The sequence below is a fragment of the Mobula hypostoma genome, chromosome 24, assembly GCF_963921235.1.
Source record: "Mobula hypostoma chromosome 24, sMobHyp1.1, whole genome shotgun sequence".
NCBI classification, from domain to species: Eukaryota; Metazoa; Chordata; class Chondrichthyes; order Myliobatiformes; family Myliobatidae; genus Mobula; species Mobula hypostoma.
Window position 1 is genome coordinate 46951281 of NC_086120.1, and position 16383 is coordinate 46967663.

Below are 16383 nucleotides of genomic sequence, written 5' to 3' on the forward strand. Positions count from 1 at the left end.
CTAGTCTTTAGGTCACCCTTGGGCAAGGTGTAACACCTGCTTCCCCCCAACACCCCAAATTAGGTTGGATGGTCAGATGAGTGCTGGTGCATATCAGAAGCCCTGGTTATGCAACCACTGATGCCAGGCACACAATCTCTGTAGAGTATTGATAAATACTGGGGTCGCTCAGCTTGTGAAGACGCTGCTAGAAGAAGGCAATGGCAAACTATTTCTGTAGAAAAATTTGCCAGGAACAAGCATGGTCAGGGATAGGAAGACTATGATTACCCACACCATACGACACAATACATGATGATGATGATGATATGTTGGGCTGTGTAATATTTAGATACACAGTGGGGCTGCCATTGTTATTTGTTAGAGATGCAGCATTGGAACAAGCCCTTCCGATCCACCAAGCCACTCTGCCCAGCAACCCCTCTGTTTATCCCTAGCTTCCTCACAGAACAGTTAACATATTAACTGGTATGTTTTTGGAATATAGGAGGAAACTGTAACACCTGGAGGAAAGCCACACACACTTCACAGAAAGAAAGTACAAACTTTCTTACAGAGGATGCTGAATTGAACTGTGAACTCTGGTGCCCCAAGCTGTAATAGCATTGCTCTAACTGCCACAACACCGTAGCGCCCCCATCCAAAGAAATAAAAGCAAAAATAGCTGGGAATACTCAGCAGGTCAGGCAACATCTGAACACCATAAGAACATTTTTATACATTGCACCAAAGTGCTACCATGAAATAACAAATTTCACAAATATTTATTTTCTTACTATGTAAAGATAACACCTCAACATTTAGCCTAACTTCAAACCTTAGAAAGTTGGCAGTTACATACCTGTTTCAAATAAAGAAAAAGATTAAATTTTTTTTGTCACATGTACATCAAAACATAGAGTGAAATGTGTTCTTTGCATCATGGCTTGCATTGTGCTGGGGGCATCTCACAAGTGTCACCACACCAACACAGTGCCAACATAGCATGTCCACAACTTACTGATGTTGGATTCGAATATCTTTAATCTAAGGTTCTTTCAGAAGTCAGGAATGAGGCACAAAACCTGTTGTTTTATCATTTTATTAAGCATCAATAGAACAAAAAGAATTGAAAATGGGCAGTAATAGAGGTCAAGTAAGTGAAGGGAGGGAGGAAGATGCAGGAGAAAGATGCAGCTCTTTTTTTTACACATAGGTAAAGAACATTCAGTTCAGATTTGCAGTGAGGTGACACTTCACCTCTAACTTTAGTCAGGGTCATATACTGTATCTGGTGCTCCCAGTACAACCTGCTCTACATTGGTGAGAGAGACCCAACACAGACTGGGGAAGTGCTTCAGGTAGCACCTCTGTTCTGTCCACCACAAAAAGTGTAGCTATATGTATGAGTGTGTGAGAGAGAGAGAGAGATATACTTGCATCCTTTGTGTTTGTGTGTGAAAGATACCCTTGCACTCTGTTTCCGTGTGTGTTAAGAGAGAGAAAGAGAGAAAGAACTGCACTGTGTACGGGAGTGTGAGAGAGAGAAAGACCTGCATTGTGCCATGTCATTGGGTATATTTAAAGGAGAGGTTGATAGGTTCTTGATTAGCCAGGTGTCAAAGGTTATGGGAAGAAGGTAGGAAAGTGGGGTTGTAAGGGATGATAAATCAGCCATGAAGGAATGGAGGAGTAGACTCAACGGGCTGAATAGCCTAATTCATCTCCTAAGTTTAGTGGTCTTATAAGAGTCAGCAAATCAAACGGCCCCTATTCAAATGACGTAGACCCAAAGAAGCTTCCAGAGCTTTCCCGAATCATACAAGTGTAACCACTACAGGACACACTGAACAACTACATACACATGCAACACACACACAATGCTGGAGGAACTCAGCAGGCCAGGCAGCATCTAATGAAAGGAATAACAGTCAGCACTTCGGGCTGAAACCTTTCATCAGGACTCAAACTGCTGGTGGAATTCAGCAGGTCAGACACCATCTGTGGAAGGGTATAAGCAGTTAGAACTTCGGGCTGAAACAATTCATCAGGACTTAAAAATACTGTAAAATACAATAGTGCAAAAATAAATGTTAATGTGACAGTAACAGAAAAGATAAAATTAAAGTTTGGGGAATGTGGCAGCACCAGTGGGATGTGGATGTGAAGAAGGTAATTGGTTCTGATAGCAGTGATGAAGAAGTTAGTGAAATTGTTGCTTTCTTTTACAGGGTTATCCAATGCACACAGTGTCATCGACAGAAGTTAATGGGAGTCTTCCTTCTATGTCGGGTTTCCACTGTAGCAGTAACTCAGGTTCAGCTACATTCGGCGTCTCATCTCACACACCGCCAATCAGTGGGACGGAATCCATCATGAGTATGTCTGTCTTTCAGTGCAAGAGTGCGCGGTGTGCGTTCATCTGTTTGGGGTTCTGAAGACCATTGCCTCCGTTCAGCTGGGTTTTTAAGTAGGATCCACCTCGAGCACCGCACCCCTCGTGAGTGAGGCAGATACCTCCTGTGGTCAATGGAGTTGGTTGACACCCAGTGTCATCTGAAGTTTAGCATCGAGTCATAGAGCACTACAGCACAGAGACAGGCCCTTCGACCCGTCCAGTCCATGCCAAACCATTACTCTGCCCAGTCCATAATACAGAAGAGCAGAATATTCGGGCATTTGGCCTATCAAATCTGCTCCACCTATTCATTATGGCTGCTATAATACCCCTCTCAACCCAGTTTTCCTGGCTTCTCCCTGTAACTTTTGACATCCTTGCTAATGAAGAACCACTCAGCCTCCACTTTAAATACACTGAGTGGCCACTTTATTAGGTACCTTTTGTACCTAATAAAGTGGCCATTGAATATAAGGTCATGGTCTTCTGCTGCGGTAACCCATCCACTTCAGGGTTCGACGTGTTGTACATTCAGGGATGCTGTTCCTGTTCATCACTGTTGTAACACATGATTATTTGAGTTACTGTCACCTCCTTGTCAACTTGAACCAGTTTGGCCATTCTCATCTGACCTCTCTCATTAACAAAGCATTTTTGCCCACAGAACGACTGCTCACTGAATGTTTTTTTTTTGTTTTGCATGGCATTCTTTATAAACTCTAGAGATTGTTGTGAGTGAAAAAAATCCCAGGAAATCAGTTTCTGAGATACTCAAACCACCAATCATTTCACAGTCTTAAGTCACTTAGATCACAATTCTTCCCCATTTTGATGTTTGGTCTGAACAGCAAGTGAACCTCTTGACCATGTCTGCATGCTTTTATGCACTGAGTTGCTGCCACATGATTTGCTGATTAGATAGTTGCATTAATGAGCTGGTGTACAGTTGTACCTGATAAATTGGCCAACACTTGGCCTCCACGCCCATCTGTGGCAAAGAATTCCTTAGATTTCCCCACCCTTTGGCTAAGGATATTCCTCCTCATCTTTGTTCTAAAGGAACGTCCTTCTCTTCCGAGCCTGCGCCCTTAACCTGCATCTGGACCATAGTCCTGCATTACTGCTCCCATCCATGTACTTATCCCAAGTAAATGCTGAAATTGAACCTACATCCACTACTTCCGCTGACAGTTCGTTCCACACTCACACCACCCTCTGTGTGAAGAAGTCCCCCCCACCTTAGGTTCCCTTTATATATTCCACCTTTCACCCTTAACCCATGAACTCTAGTTTTAGTCTCCCCCAACCTCAGTGGAAAAAGCCTGCTTGCATTTCCCCTTTCTGTATCCCTCATAATTTTGTATACCTATATCAAATATCCTCTCATTCTTCTAATCTTCGATGTTCCTAATTTATTCAGCCTCTCTCTGTAACTCACATCTTCAAGTCCCAGCAACATCAGAATCAGGTTTAATATCACTTGGAAAAAGTCATGAAATTTGATGTTTTGCTGCAGTAGTACAGTATAATAGATTTTTTAAAAATTAAGTTTGCTGACGACACCACTATCATAGGCTGAGTCAAATGTGGTGCTGAATTAGCGTAAGGGAGGGAGACTGAGTAGTGCCACAACAACACTCAAATTCAGCAAGACCAAGGAGCTGATTATTGACGGGAAATCCATGAAGCAGTCCTCATCGGGGGATCAGAGGTGGAGAATATCAGCAAATTTAAATGCCTTGGTGTTATCGTTTCAGAGGATCCCTCCTGGGCCAGCACGTAAGTGCCATTGCAAAGAAAGCATGGCAGTACCTCTACTTCCTTAGAAGTTTATGAAGATTCAGAATGTCAGCTAAAACTTTGACAAACTTCTATAGATGTGTGGTGGAAAGAATATTGGCTAGTTGCATCATGGCCTGGTATGGAAACACCAATGCCGTCAAACAGGAAAATCCTACAAAAAGCAGTGGATACGGCCCAGTCCATCATGGGTAAAACCCTCCCCACCATTGAGCACATCTCCACGGAGCATTGTTGCAGGAAAGCATCATCATCATCTGGGACCCCCACCACTTAGGTAATGCTCTCTTCTTACTGCTGCCATTAGGAAGAAGGTACATGAGCCTTAGGACTCACAGCACCAGGTTCAGTAATAGTTAATTCCTGTTGATCCTCAGGCTGTTGAACCAAAGGAGATAACTTCACTTGCCCATCACTGAAATGTTCCCACAGTCTATGGACTCACTTTCAAGGGCTCTTCATCTCATGTTTTCAATAATTATCGGTTATTTATTGATTAGTATTATTTGCTTCTTTCTTTTTGTATTTGCAGAGTTTGTTGTCTTTGCACACTTGTTCTCCACCTTGTTGGTGTGGTTCATCATTGATTCTATTATGGTTATTGGATTTATTGAGCATGTCTGCAAGAAAATGAATGAGGGCTGTATATGGTGGCATATATACACTTTAATAATTTACTTCCAACTTTGAACTATAAATTACAATAAGAAATGTATATTTTTTAAAAACTAAAGTAGAATGAAAATAGTGAGGTAGTGTTCATCGGTTAGTCGGTTGCGTGCTCAGAAATCTGATAGTGGAGGAGTAGAAGCTGTTCGTGAAATGTTGAGTGTGTGTCTTCAGGTTCATGTATCTTATTTCTGATGGTAGTAAGAAGAAAAGAGCATGTCCCTGGTGATGGGGGTCCTTAATGATCATGCCATTTTTTTGAGGCATTGCTCTTTGAAAATGTCCTCGAATCTGGGGAGGCCAGCAGCCTTGAATTTTTTTTGCTGCATTCTTTGAATCTTACTGATATCTTTCCTGTAGGTGACCAGAACTGCATACACTGGTGTTCTGTTCTAGCAAATTTTGCAATGCGTGTTATCTATCCTTAAGCTTTTATTTCTTTCGTCACTTCCATGATCAAAGGTCTCTCTCAAGATTCAATATTTCCTAGTTGAGTAAGGACATCAGATACAGGAGCAGAATCAGGCTGTTTGGCTCTTGACTGCGCTGCCATTCCATCATGTCTGATTTATTATCCCTCTCAGCTCTTTTCTCCTGCCTTCTCCCATAACCTTTGACAACCATACTAATTAAGAACCTATCAACCTCCGGTTTAAATATACCCAATGATTTGACCTCCACAGCTGTATGTGGCAGTGAATTCCATAGATTCACCACCCTCTTGCTAAACAGATTCCTCCTCAAGTCTATTCTAAATGGATGTCCCTCTATTCTGAGTCTTTGTCCTCTGGTCCTAGACTACCCCACTATAGGAAACATACTCTCCACATCAACTCTATCCAGACTTTTCAATATTCAATAGGTTTCAATGACATACCACCCCCCCCCCCATTCTTCTAAACCCTAGGGAGTACAAGCCCAAAACTTGTTAACTCTTTCATTCCTGGGAACTTCCTCTGGACCCTCTCCAATGCCAGTACTTCCTTTCTTAGACAAGAGGCCCAAAACTGCTCACAATACTCCCAAGTGCAGCCTGACCAATACCTTACAAAGCCTCAGCCTGCTGGGTTTCCTGTTAACACATCTCTTCTGATTTCAGCTAATAGAGGAAGTTCATCTGGCAGCCCACAGACCTGTGACGCACTGGGAAAGGCTCTAGCCTCGGTAAGCTTAAACACAAGAGATTCTGCAGATGCTAGAAATCCAGAATAACACGCACAAAATGCTGGAAGAATTAAACAGTCAACATTTCAGTCCAAGATTATTCTTGACAGCTTTATATAATAACTTGTATAACAATCTTATTGTAAGGGTTTATTTAACATTCTTTATTTGGCATGAACACAGACTGTTGAATGGATTGGAATATTTAATGCAGCTAAAATTAGAATAGTAGATGTATTTACTGTCCATGTCTCAGGTATCAATATGCAGTGTTGATTTGGATGCAGTTAAGTATATGGTGCCTTTGTGTTACTATCAAATAACTTTAGTTTGGGGACTTGCCTGTTTTCCAGATTTATTCACCAGACCATACCAGCAATAACTTCCATTCAAATCCATCAACACCAGTTGGCTCCCCACAGGCAATTGCAGGTATTTATTATTTTTCCCAGTGGTCTTACAGAAATGCTGTATTTCTCCACATCCTGAATCACTGCTTGTGTTTGAACAGTGCAGCTGTTTTTATCCTCGCAGAAGATGGGGCTATTGCACCACCCAGTGTTCAAGATTGAAACTGCATGATTTATTTCAACTTCGGTGGATTCTGGTTAATTAGGCCATCAGTTAATTGGAGCAGCTGCTTATTTGGGACAACTCTTGAAGAACAAAAAAATATTCAAGAAGATTGCCAGGATTCCCTTCACTTATTTGGGATTCCATGCTGCGTAATTTGGGCAGAACACAGTTGCCGAACAGTTTCTAACTAGTGTCAATCACGTGCACTTGTGTGGACATTCAACACTACTCCATGCTTAGAACGAAAATTTTAGATAGTGTCTTTTGCTTGTGTTTGTGTTCAAAAAATGGTGATGTTTTTGTCACTGATAGTTGGTGAGAAATAAGCAGTCAGACAATTCAGAACTGATTTGTTCACTGCATTTTGGGCTTGGAGATGCCAGAAACAGCTGGGAGTGAAAATGAAATGATTTCACTACTTCAACAAGTTGGGAACCTTAATGAATTTAAAGGTGTCGAGAATCATCTTGAATGTTATGATGAAAATGAAGATTTGGAGGATGCATTCACCAGCAACATTGTATGAAGGCAGTCCATTATCTGCACTAGGTGTCAATGCTGATTTTGTTCATTGCATACACTGGATGAATTCCTCTGTCGATAACTATTAGGAACTAACACACAGTTTTTATAGTACTGTAGTACTATTGATAGTGTTCTAATTTGTTCTGTATTTAACTTAAATACATAATTTGCAACTAAGTTTGGGATTTTTATACATTTTTGCCTGTCTCCATGAAACTTAAGATAATTGGGGTGGCCGCTCAATTGGGCCAAAATGTACAGGTCCCTATGTGTCCCAATTAACTGGAATCTACTGTGTTTATTTGAATAAAATTGGTTATCTGTCTTTCTACAGGTACAGGTCAGTGGTCTAGAACCGGGGGCCAAGGTGCACTGTCACCGACTTACGAAGGGACGCTACATAACCTGGTAGGATTTTTCATAGTGAATTTATATTTTGCAATATTGGATCTGCATTGTACAAAATTTTAATTGTAAATAATTTCAGTGCAACAAAAACACATTTTGGAAGAGGTTATATGCTCTTCACTATCCTTTCTTTTAGTATTTAATTTAAAAATGAATAGAGCTCTTTGCAAAAATTATATCCCAGCAGTAAGCTGTGTCTGTGATTGTGTTTTGTGGTTTTTATGTTGTTCTCTTAGTGAAAAGAAATATTTCATATTTTGCTATTCAATTAAACTTTTCTCCATGTACCTGGACCACCTGAATTGAGCAGAAAGTTAGTATTGAAAGTTTTTAATTAAAATTAAAGTAAGAGCGTTGAGGGGGATAATAAATCACCCATGATCGAATAGCAGAAGAGTTGGGCTGAATGCTGCTGCTGTGTCTTAAAAGACCACGAGACCAAAGACATGGGAGCAGATTTGGGCCATTCTGTCGTCGAGTCAGCTCCACCATTCCACCGAGGTTAATCTATTATCCCTGGCAGCCCCATTCTCCTACCATCTCCCTGTAACCTTTGATGTACTTACTAATCAAGAGCCTGTCAACCTCCGCTTTAAATATACCCATTGACTTGGCCTCCCCTCCACAGATTCACCTGTGGCTAGGAAACTTCTCCTTATCTCTGTTCTAATCAGAAGTCCTATTCTGAGGTTGTGCCCTCTTTTCCTAGACTCCCCCACTATTTAAAACATCCTTTCCACGTCCACTCTATCTAGGCCTTTTAGTATGAGGTAAGTTTCAATGAGATCCCATCTCATTCTTCTAAACTAGAGCAAATACAGGCTCACAGCCATTGAACATTCCTCGTGAGTTAACCCTTTCATTCCCAGGATCATTCTCATGAAGAGTTAGATTGACCTTAGAGTAGTTACAAGGTCGGCACAACATCATGTTCTATATTTTTTTAAATCCTCTAAATTCCACACTTCCAGTGACTAAAATATTTGATTGTTTACTTCCAGGTAGCTGGTCGCAATGGTGCATATAATTACTGCTGCCCTTTGCTTCTTACTTATAGACATATTTGAATATTTAACTTCCTTTCCAAGCAGCAGAATAAAATGGAAGATCGGCTAGACAGACTGGACGACGCCATTCACGTGCTGCGCAGTCACGCTGTTGGGTCAGCAACAACCATGCCCAGTAACCACGGTGACTTGCATGTATTAATAGGGCCATCGCACAATGGCCCAGTCGGAGGTTTAAGCACAGGATTCACACCCCCAGTCCTGTTGCCAGCAAACCGGCATTCTATGGTGAGAGCTCCACCTTCTCAGTCATTTAAACTGGCTCATTGCATGATTGTTTATTTCACAGTATGGTGAAATCATCTCCTTTTGTATATATTAGTTACTGAAGTATTGTTTTGAAATCTATATCTTGTTATCAACAAGATCTGGGGTGTTGGAACACTTGCAATGAACCTGTCAAGTCTCCCGAGAATTGGTGTTTCATCCAGGTTTTCTGTTTATTTTGAGGTACAGCGCAGAACAGGCCCTTCTAGCTCAACGAGCCGCACTGTCAGCAACCCACTGGTTTAACCCTAGCCTAATCACATGATAATTTAAAATGACTAATTAACCTACTAACCAATACATTTTTGGACTGTGAGAGGAAACCGGGGCGCCTGGAGGAAACCCACATGCCGACGGACTGGACGTACAAATTCCCTACAGAGGACGCTGGAACTGAACTCCAGACTCCAGTGCCCCAAGATGTAATAGCCTTGTGCTAACCTCTACACTACCATGATGCCCTTCTTGTTATTTGTATGTAAGACGCAGTCATTTCCAATTTTGATGTAAATCTTCAAGAAGTAACCTTGTTTCCAATTTTTCATTATAGGAAGGACACAAGTTTTAGAGAGGGTGCAGAGGAGATTGACCAGGATGCTGCCTAGATTAGAGAGCGTGTCTTATGAGGATAGGTTGAGTGAGCTAGGGCTTTTCTCTTTGGAGTGAAGGAGGATGAGAGGTTACTTGATAAAGGTGTACAAGATGATGAGAGTTATAGATAGAGTGAATAACCAGTGACTTTTTCCCAGGGTGGAAATGGCTAATACAAGGGGCCATAATTTTTTTTTAGATTATGAGAACACTCAGTCCTCTTTTATTGTCATTTAAAAATGCATACATGCATTAAGAAATGATACAGTGTTTCTCCGGAGTAATATCACAGAAAACAAGACAGACCAAAGACTAGTACTGACAGAACCACATAATTATAACATGTAGTTACAGCAGTGCAAAGCAATACCATAATTTGATAAAGAACAGACCATGGGTACAGTAAAAAAAAAGTCTCAAAGTCCCGAGTTGATCGACTCCCAAGTCCCCGATAGCAGGCGGCAAAAGTGAGAAATATCCCTGCCATGAACCTCCAGGCACCGTCAACTTGCCGATACCTTGGAAGCAGTCGACCCCAGCCGTCACTGAGTCCATCCATCCGAAAACTCTGAGCTTCCGACCAGCCTCTCCAATACAGCCTCCCGAGCGCCATCCTCTGCTGAGCGCCTTTGACCTCTCCCCGGCCGCTGAAAGATGCAAAGCCGAGGATTTGGGGGCCTTCAGCTCCGGAGATTCGCGTTACCACACAGTAGCAGTGGCACCAAAGCAGGCATTTCAGAAGTTTTCCAGATGTTCCACTGTGCTCTCACATCTGTCTCCATCAAATCAGAATTGTGCACGGTCCCCTACTTGACAGATAACAGATATTCATCACCGATGTGGCCACGCACGCTGTTGCACCGCCATCTTCTCCCCCCCTCCCAGGAGGATTTTAAGGTTATTGGAGGGAAGTATGGGGGGGTGGGGATCATTTACACAGAGAGTGGTGGGTGTGTGGAACGCGCAACGCGCTGCCAGGGATGGTGGCAGAGGCAGATACGTTAGGGACATTTAAGAAACTCTTAGATAGACATATGGATGAAAGAAAAATGCAGGGCTATATGGAAGGGAAGGGTTAGACTGATTTTAGAGGAAGTAAAAGTTCAGCACAATATTGTGGGCTGAAGGGTCCATACTGTAGTATGCTTTGAAGTACTATGTTGGTTAAGGGACTTGCGGGTTGGACATTGTTCTGTGTTCAGAGAGGAGATAGATGGACAGAATTTTGACATTTGACAGAGTTGAAAGTGGATCCGAGGCCATGGTCAGATGATCCATGGTCTTACTTTGGGTGTCATATGACCAAATTCTCTTTCTTGTTTCTTCATGTGTAAGCTTGTGGAAAGTGCTGAACACTTGTATCTCACTCTGATGTTTTTTGATCAGGTTGGAGCTCATGAAGAAGGCTCAGGAATATCTAACAACCCTAGTGTTCTGCCCAGCCGTGTGCTGCCATCACAGACCACTGCACTGTCAGATCTTAACCGGCCTCAAGAAGCTTACAGCGGTCAGTATGCACCTATATGAAAGTAAAGCATTGTGTGCTTACTACTTTTTTTTTGCTGCAGAAGAGAAGTTGTTACGAAAACAATGAGTGTGCATCCTAAGGCTCCTGTACCTCCTCCCTGATGGTAATAATAAGAAGGCATGTCCTGGATGTGTTGGTTTGCTTATTTTTTTCTAATTGGACGGTACAACATGGAGTAGGCCCTTCCGGCCCTTCGGGCCACACCGTCCCAGCAAATTCACAACCCCGATTAACCCTAACCTAATCACAGGGCAATTTGCAATGACCAAATAACTTACCCAGCACGTCTTTGGACTGTTGGAGGAAACCAGGGCACCCGGAGAAAATCCAAGCAATCCACAAAAAGGATGGACAGAGATCCCTTAAAGAATGGTGGTAAAATTGAACTCCAAAACATCCCGAGCTGCAATATCGTCAAGCTACCATGGCATAGATGGGGAGGGTCCAAGGTGGGTGCCGTCTCCTTGAGGCACTGCCTTTATGTCCTCAATGGTGGGAAGGCATTTATAACATTATTTTCAGAATGGGACATCTAGTTAATGATCTCTTGGTTCAGTATATTTCATCCATTCCAAAGTCAGATGTCTGTTTTTTGTTTGAAGTTCAAGTTTAAATTTAATTATTATCCAATTGTACTCAAAAATACAGCCAAACTAAACAGCATTCCTCTGGGGCAAAGGTACCAACAGTCACACACAGCATATACAGCACATATAATAGCAGAAAAACATTCAGTTACCAAGTATAGCCTAAATCCCCGATGTCATGGCCTGTAGATTCATGGTGCATGGATGTTGTCCTGGAGCCATGTTTCTACAAGAACAAGCCCCCAGCAGTTCCTCATACTGTGCTGTGCAGCCGCTGACAAAAGCAGTCTAGTTTGTCTTCCACTGAGCAAACACTGGAGGACAGCACTGACAGAAGAGGCCAGCTTCCCATCCACTACTTTAAAATCGATGCAAATTTGTGAAGTGATTTTGTAAAAGGGTAAAATGCTTTAGAGCTCCAACTGATTCATAGCTAATGCTCCCATCCAAATTTGCAGGGGAAGTGTCTGCTGCTAAAACCAGGATCTCCTGGTGGTCACCCATTTCAATTCAACTTCCCATTCCCATTCTGAAATGTCTGTCTGTGGCTGCCTCTACTGCCACGATCAAGCAAAACTCAGGTTGGAGTAGCAACATTTCATATTTTGTCAGGGTAGCCTCCAGCCTGATAGCTTGAACATAGATTTCTCCAACTTACAGTAATTTCTCCCCTCTCACTTCTCTCTCTATCCATTCCTCACTCTTAACTCCCCTCTTAACCCTCCCCTTCTCCTCACCTGCCTATCACCTCCCTCTGGTGCCCCTCCTCCTTACTATTCTTCAATGGTCCACTGTCCTGTCCTATCAGATTCTTTCTTCTTCAGCCCTTTACCTTTTCCACCTAAAACCTCAGCGGTTCCTACTTCTTCTCTTCCCCACCCACCCACCTTCCCCCTCACCTAGTTTCGACTACCATTTGCCAGTGTGTACTCTCCCCTTCCATCCACCTACTTATTCTGGCTTCTGTCTCCTTTCTTTCCAGTTCTGATGAAGGGTTTTGGTCCAAAACATCAACTGTTTGTCCCCCTCCATTGATGCTGCCTGACCAGTTGTATTCCTCCAGCATTTTGTGTGTGTTGCCCAAAAAAAGATAGTGATTTGCAGTATGGGGTCTGTAAAAATAGAAACCCTATAGGTAATTCAATGAATTCCAAGGAAAAGGTAATAAAGAACTTTAGCTAATAAGCTGCATCACTGCTTGGTACTGCACTGCAGCAGACAGGAAGACTCTGCAACTGGTAGTTGAAACTGCCCAAGACATCGCCGGCACCAGCCTACCTGCTATCAAGGGCGTATGTACAGAAAGGTGCTAGAAAAGGCCCAGCAATATCATGAAGGATCACACCCACCCTGCTCATGGACCGTTTGTCCCACTCCCATCAGGGAGGAAGCTACATAGCATCCACTCCAGGACCACTAGACTCAAAAGCAGTTTCTCTCCCCAAGCAGTAAGGCTGATCAACACCTCCACACCCTGCCCCCCACCACCACCACTACTTTATCATTTCACTTTATCAAGTCACCTTATGTACAGATACTCCTGTGCCTGTGTGTCACTTTGTAGACAATCTTAATATATTTATATTTTTTGTGCTGCATCAGATCCAGAGTAGCACTTACTTCAATCTCCTTTGTGCTTTTATACTGGAAATGACATTAAACAATCTTGAAACTTGAATTCTGTTACTTAGGAGCTACCTTCCCTCTATAATTCTTTTTACAGCTGCCCAGACCACCTGCTCTGAGCAGGAAGTTTTTAACCAGAAAGTTATGCGGCATACTTTGAATATTTAGAGTTAAAATAGAAAAAATCGCATACTTTAGATTTTATTTATTAATTGTAGGGTATATAGTACAGTACAACAAAGAAAATCTTACACGTTTCATAAACTTTTTCTACATGTGTTCATTTACTGCGCAGCCATGCACCTGCACAGCTTAGAGGGAACAGTGCTTAGGAGAACAGCTCACTTGCAGTTTAGGACAAGAAATCTGATTAGTTTTTCACCTGCTTGGCATATGTTTAAGAGAAATTTAGACATAGGTAATGCCTCTCACAGCCTATAGACATTCTAAGAGTCTTTCCATCTCATGAAGCACATCTGATCGCTGGTTATATCCTAACTCTGTAACCTCCCTGATTCTCATCCTTTTCCAGGAATGCCCGGTGGTCTGCAGAGATCTAATGCCAGTCAGTCTACTGCGGATATAAAGCAAGAAGAAAAGGAGGACGACGAAAACCACAATTCCTCGGGTACAGAAGAGAAGTCAGATGATGAACGGAAAGATTCCAAAGTGTCATCACGGGCATCAAGAACAAGGTATTATTTCCTCTGTCCGAGAAGTGGTCTCCAGTTTCTTGATGTCGGCTAACTCCTAAGTGCTGTGCTCTTTTGAGTATATCATAACAAAGAATAGAGATTATTATGTAGAAGGTGTAAGCAGGAAGAGTTATTTCCCTGAAAATCTTGGAGTACCTCATCTCCATAGTAAACTAAAAGTTTGTGGAAAGTTTGGGTAAAGTGAGCAAGGCATTTTGAGATTTGTCTGATTCCTTCATCTACCTTGGCTATGTGCTCAGCTGTCATTAATGTTTCTTACAACATTTTAACTATTTGCAACAATTTTACGGAACTTAATACCAAAACTGAGACACTTACACGATGACATTTAGATTTGTGCTGTTCTTGATTATGTGACCTGCACGAAGAAACCTGTGCAGAAAAGTTTTTAAAGTGGAAAAGCTGTCGCACAGGGATAGTTCCTCTCTCTCGACCTCGGACATCTGGGTCCAGAGATACAAGTAGTCATCACATCTAGGGTCTTCTTGGTTGCAGTGGATGACCATGACTTCTGTGCCTTGTCATACCTTTTGCTCTTCACAAAGCATTGTAGAATCACTTTCCTGGCCATTGATCTCTCTGTTGATCTCATCCGCCCAGTCCACTGGAACTGGGCAATGAGCATAATACACTCAGTGGCCACTTTATTAGGTACAGGAGTGAAACCCGATGTGGTCTTTTGCTGCTGTAGTCCATCCACTTGAAGGTTTGATATGTTGTGCATTCAGAGATCTTTTCTGCACCCCACAGTTGTAACACATGGTTATTTGAGTTGCTGTTGCCTTCCCATGAGCTTGAAGCAGTCTGGCCATTCTCTGACTTCTCTCACAAACAAGGAGTTTTCAGTCACAGAACTGCTGCTCACTGTATGTTTTTTGTTTCTTGCACAATTCTCTGTAAACTCTAGAGACTGTTGTGTGTGAAAATCCCAGAAGATCAGTAGTTTCTATACTCAAACCACCCCACCTGGTACAAACAATCATTCCACAGTCAAAGTCACTTAGATCACATTTCTTCCCCATTCTGATCTTTGGTCTGAAAAACAACTGAACCTCTTGACCATGTCAGCATGCTTTTGTGCATGGAGTCACTGCCACATGATTGGCTGATTAGATATTTGCAATAATGAGCAGGTGTATCTAATAAAGTGGCTACAGAGTATACATTCCACTATCAATAAAGACATTAAAGGAGCAGAATGCAAATTCATAAGTTGACATTGTCCTATGAGAAACAAGTACTTTTTTCCTCAATTTTCCCATCCTCTCTGATGACTAGCTTGGTAAATAAGCGTGTGGCATGCAATTGAGAATGTGTAGGTTCAGGCTTGGTGAACCAACCTTTTTAAATCCTATTCCCATTCTAATGTCGGTCCATGGCCTCCTCTTCTTCCATGATGAGGCCACTCACTGGGTGAGAAGCAACACCTCATATTCCATCTGCCTAGCCTCCAACCTGATGATGGCATGAACATAGATTTCTCCTTCTGGTATTTTTCTCTTCCTCCTTCTTTCCGCTTTGTTTACTCCCTACTCTGTCCCCTTATGTTTCCTCTTCACCTGCCTATCATCTCCTATCAGATTACTTCTCCAGTCCTTTACCTTTCCAACCCAACAGGCTTCACCTATCACCTTCTAGCTTGTCCCCCTTACTTTCCAGTCCTAATTAAGGGTCTCGGCCTGAACTGTCAACTGCTTGTTAATTTCCATAGATGCTGCCAGACGTCCAGCATTTTGTATGTGTCGAGACTTGTCGGATTGTGTCGACAAACCTCCTTGACACATGACTTCTAAAACGCTAACTGATGAAGGTTGTAGATTCATGACTGTGTTCCATCTCCCTATTCAAAGTTCACAGTAAATTTACTATCGAAGTACATGTATATCACCATACACAACATCAAGATTCAATTTTCTGCAGGCATTTACAAGAAAATAAAGGAATACTATAGAATTTATGAAAAACTATACATAAATAAAGACAGGGAAACAACCAATATGCAAAAGAAGACAAATTGTGCAAACTTAGATAAATAAATAATAGTGAGAACACGAGTTGTAGAGTGCTTGGAAGTGAATCCATAGGTTGTGGAGTCAGTTCCGAATTGAAGTGAATGAAGTTATCCACGCTGGTTCAGGAGCCTGCTGGTTGTCGGGTAATAACTGTTCCTGAACCTGCTGGTTTGGGACCTAAAGTTCCTTCCTGAAGGCAGAAGCAAGAAGAGAGCATAGCCTGGATGGTGGGGTTTCTTGATGATGGATGGTGTTTTCTTGTGATAGCGTTCCTTGTAAATCCTGTAAGTGCCTTGTGTGAAATACCACTAAGTGTGGTCATGCCCACCAGTGCTTTGTTATTGTCATGGGATGACAAAAGAGGCAGCAAGTCTGACAGTCTCATTGAATGTTTGTTTTATTTTTATTTTTATTCATACCAGATATGCTGCACACAGGTGAAATCATTAATGTTTCTAAGTGAAAATTAT

At 42.1% G+C, this 16383-nt stretch overlaps 1 protein-coding gene across 12 annotated transcripts in view; it reads left to right on the forward strand.

The window, feature by feature from the left end:
• The window catches only part of LOC134337446 (transcription factor 12-like), a 187013-nt gene that overhangs the window by 144972 nt on the left and 25658 nt on the right, over positions 1-16383 (forward strand). For 7 of the 12 annotated variants that reach the window (XM_063032460.1, XM_063032458.1, XM_063032459.1 and 4 more), the window contains 7 exons: positions 2211-2358; positions 5946-6010; positions 6364-6442; positions 7446-7519; positions 8608-8814; positions 10831-10951; positions 13718-13880. In XM_063032460.1, coding sequence (XP_062888530.1) covers positions 2211-2358; positions 5946-6010; positions 6364-6442; positions 7446-7519; positions 8608-8814; positions 10831-10951; positions 13718-13880 — 857 coding nt within the window. The remainder of the gene's footprint in view (positions 1-2210; positions 2359-5945; positions 6011-6363; positions 6443-7445; positions 7520-8607; positions 8815-10830; positions 10952-13717; positions 13881-16383) is intronic. The other 5 variants (XM_063032463.1, XM_063032462.1, XM_063032457.1 and 2 more) reach the window with 1 other exon arrangement.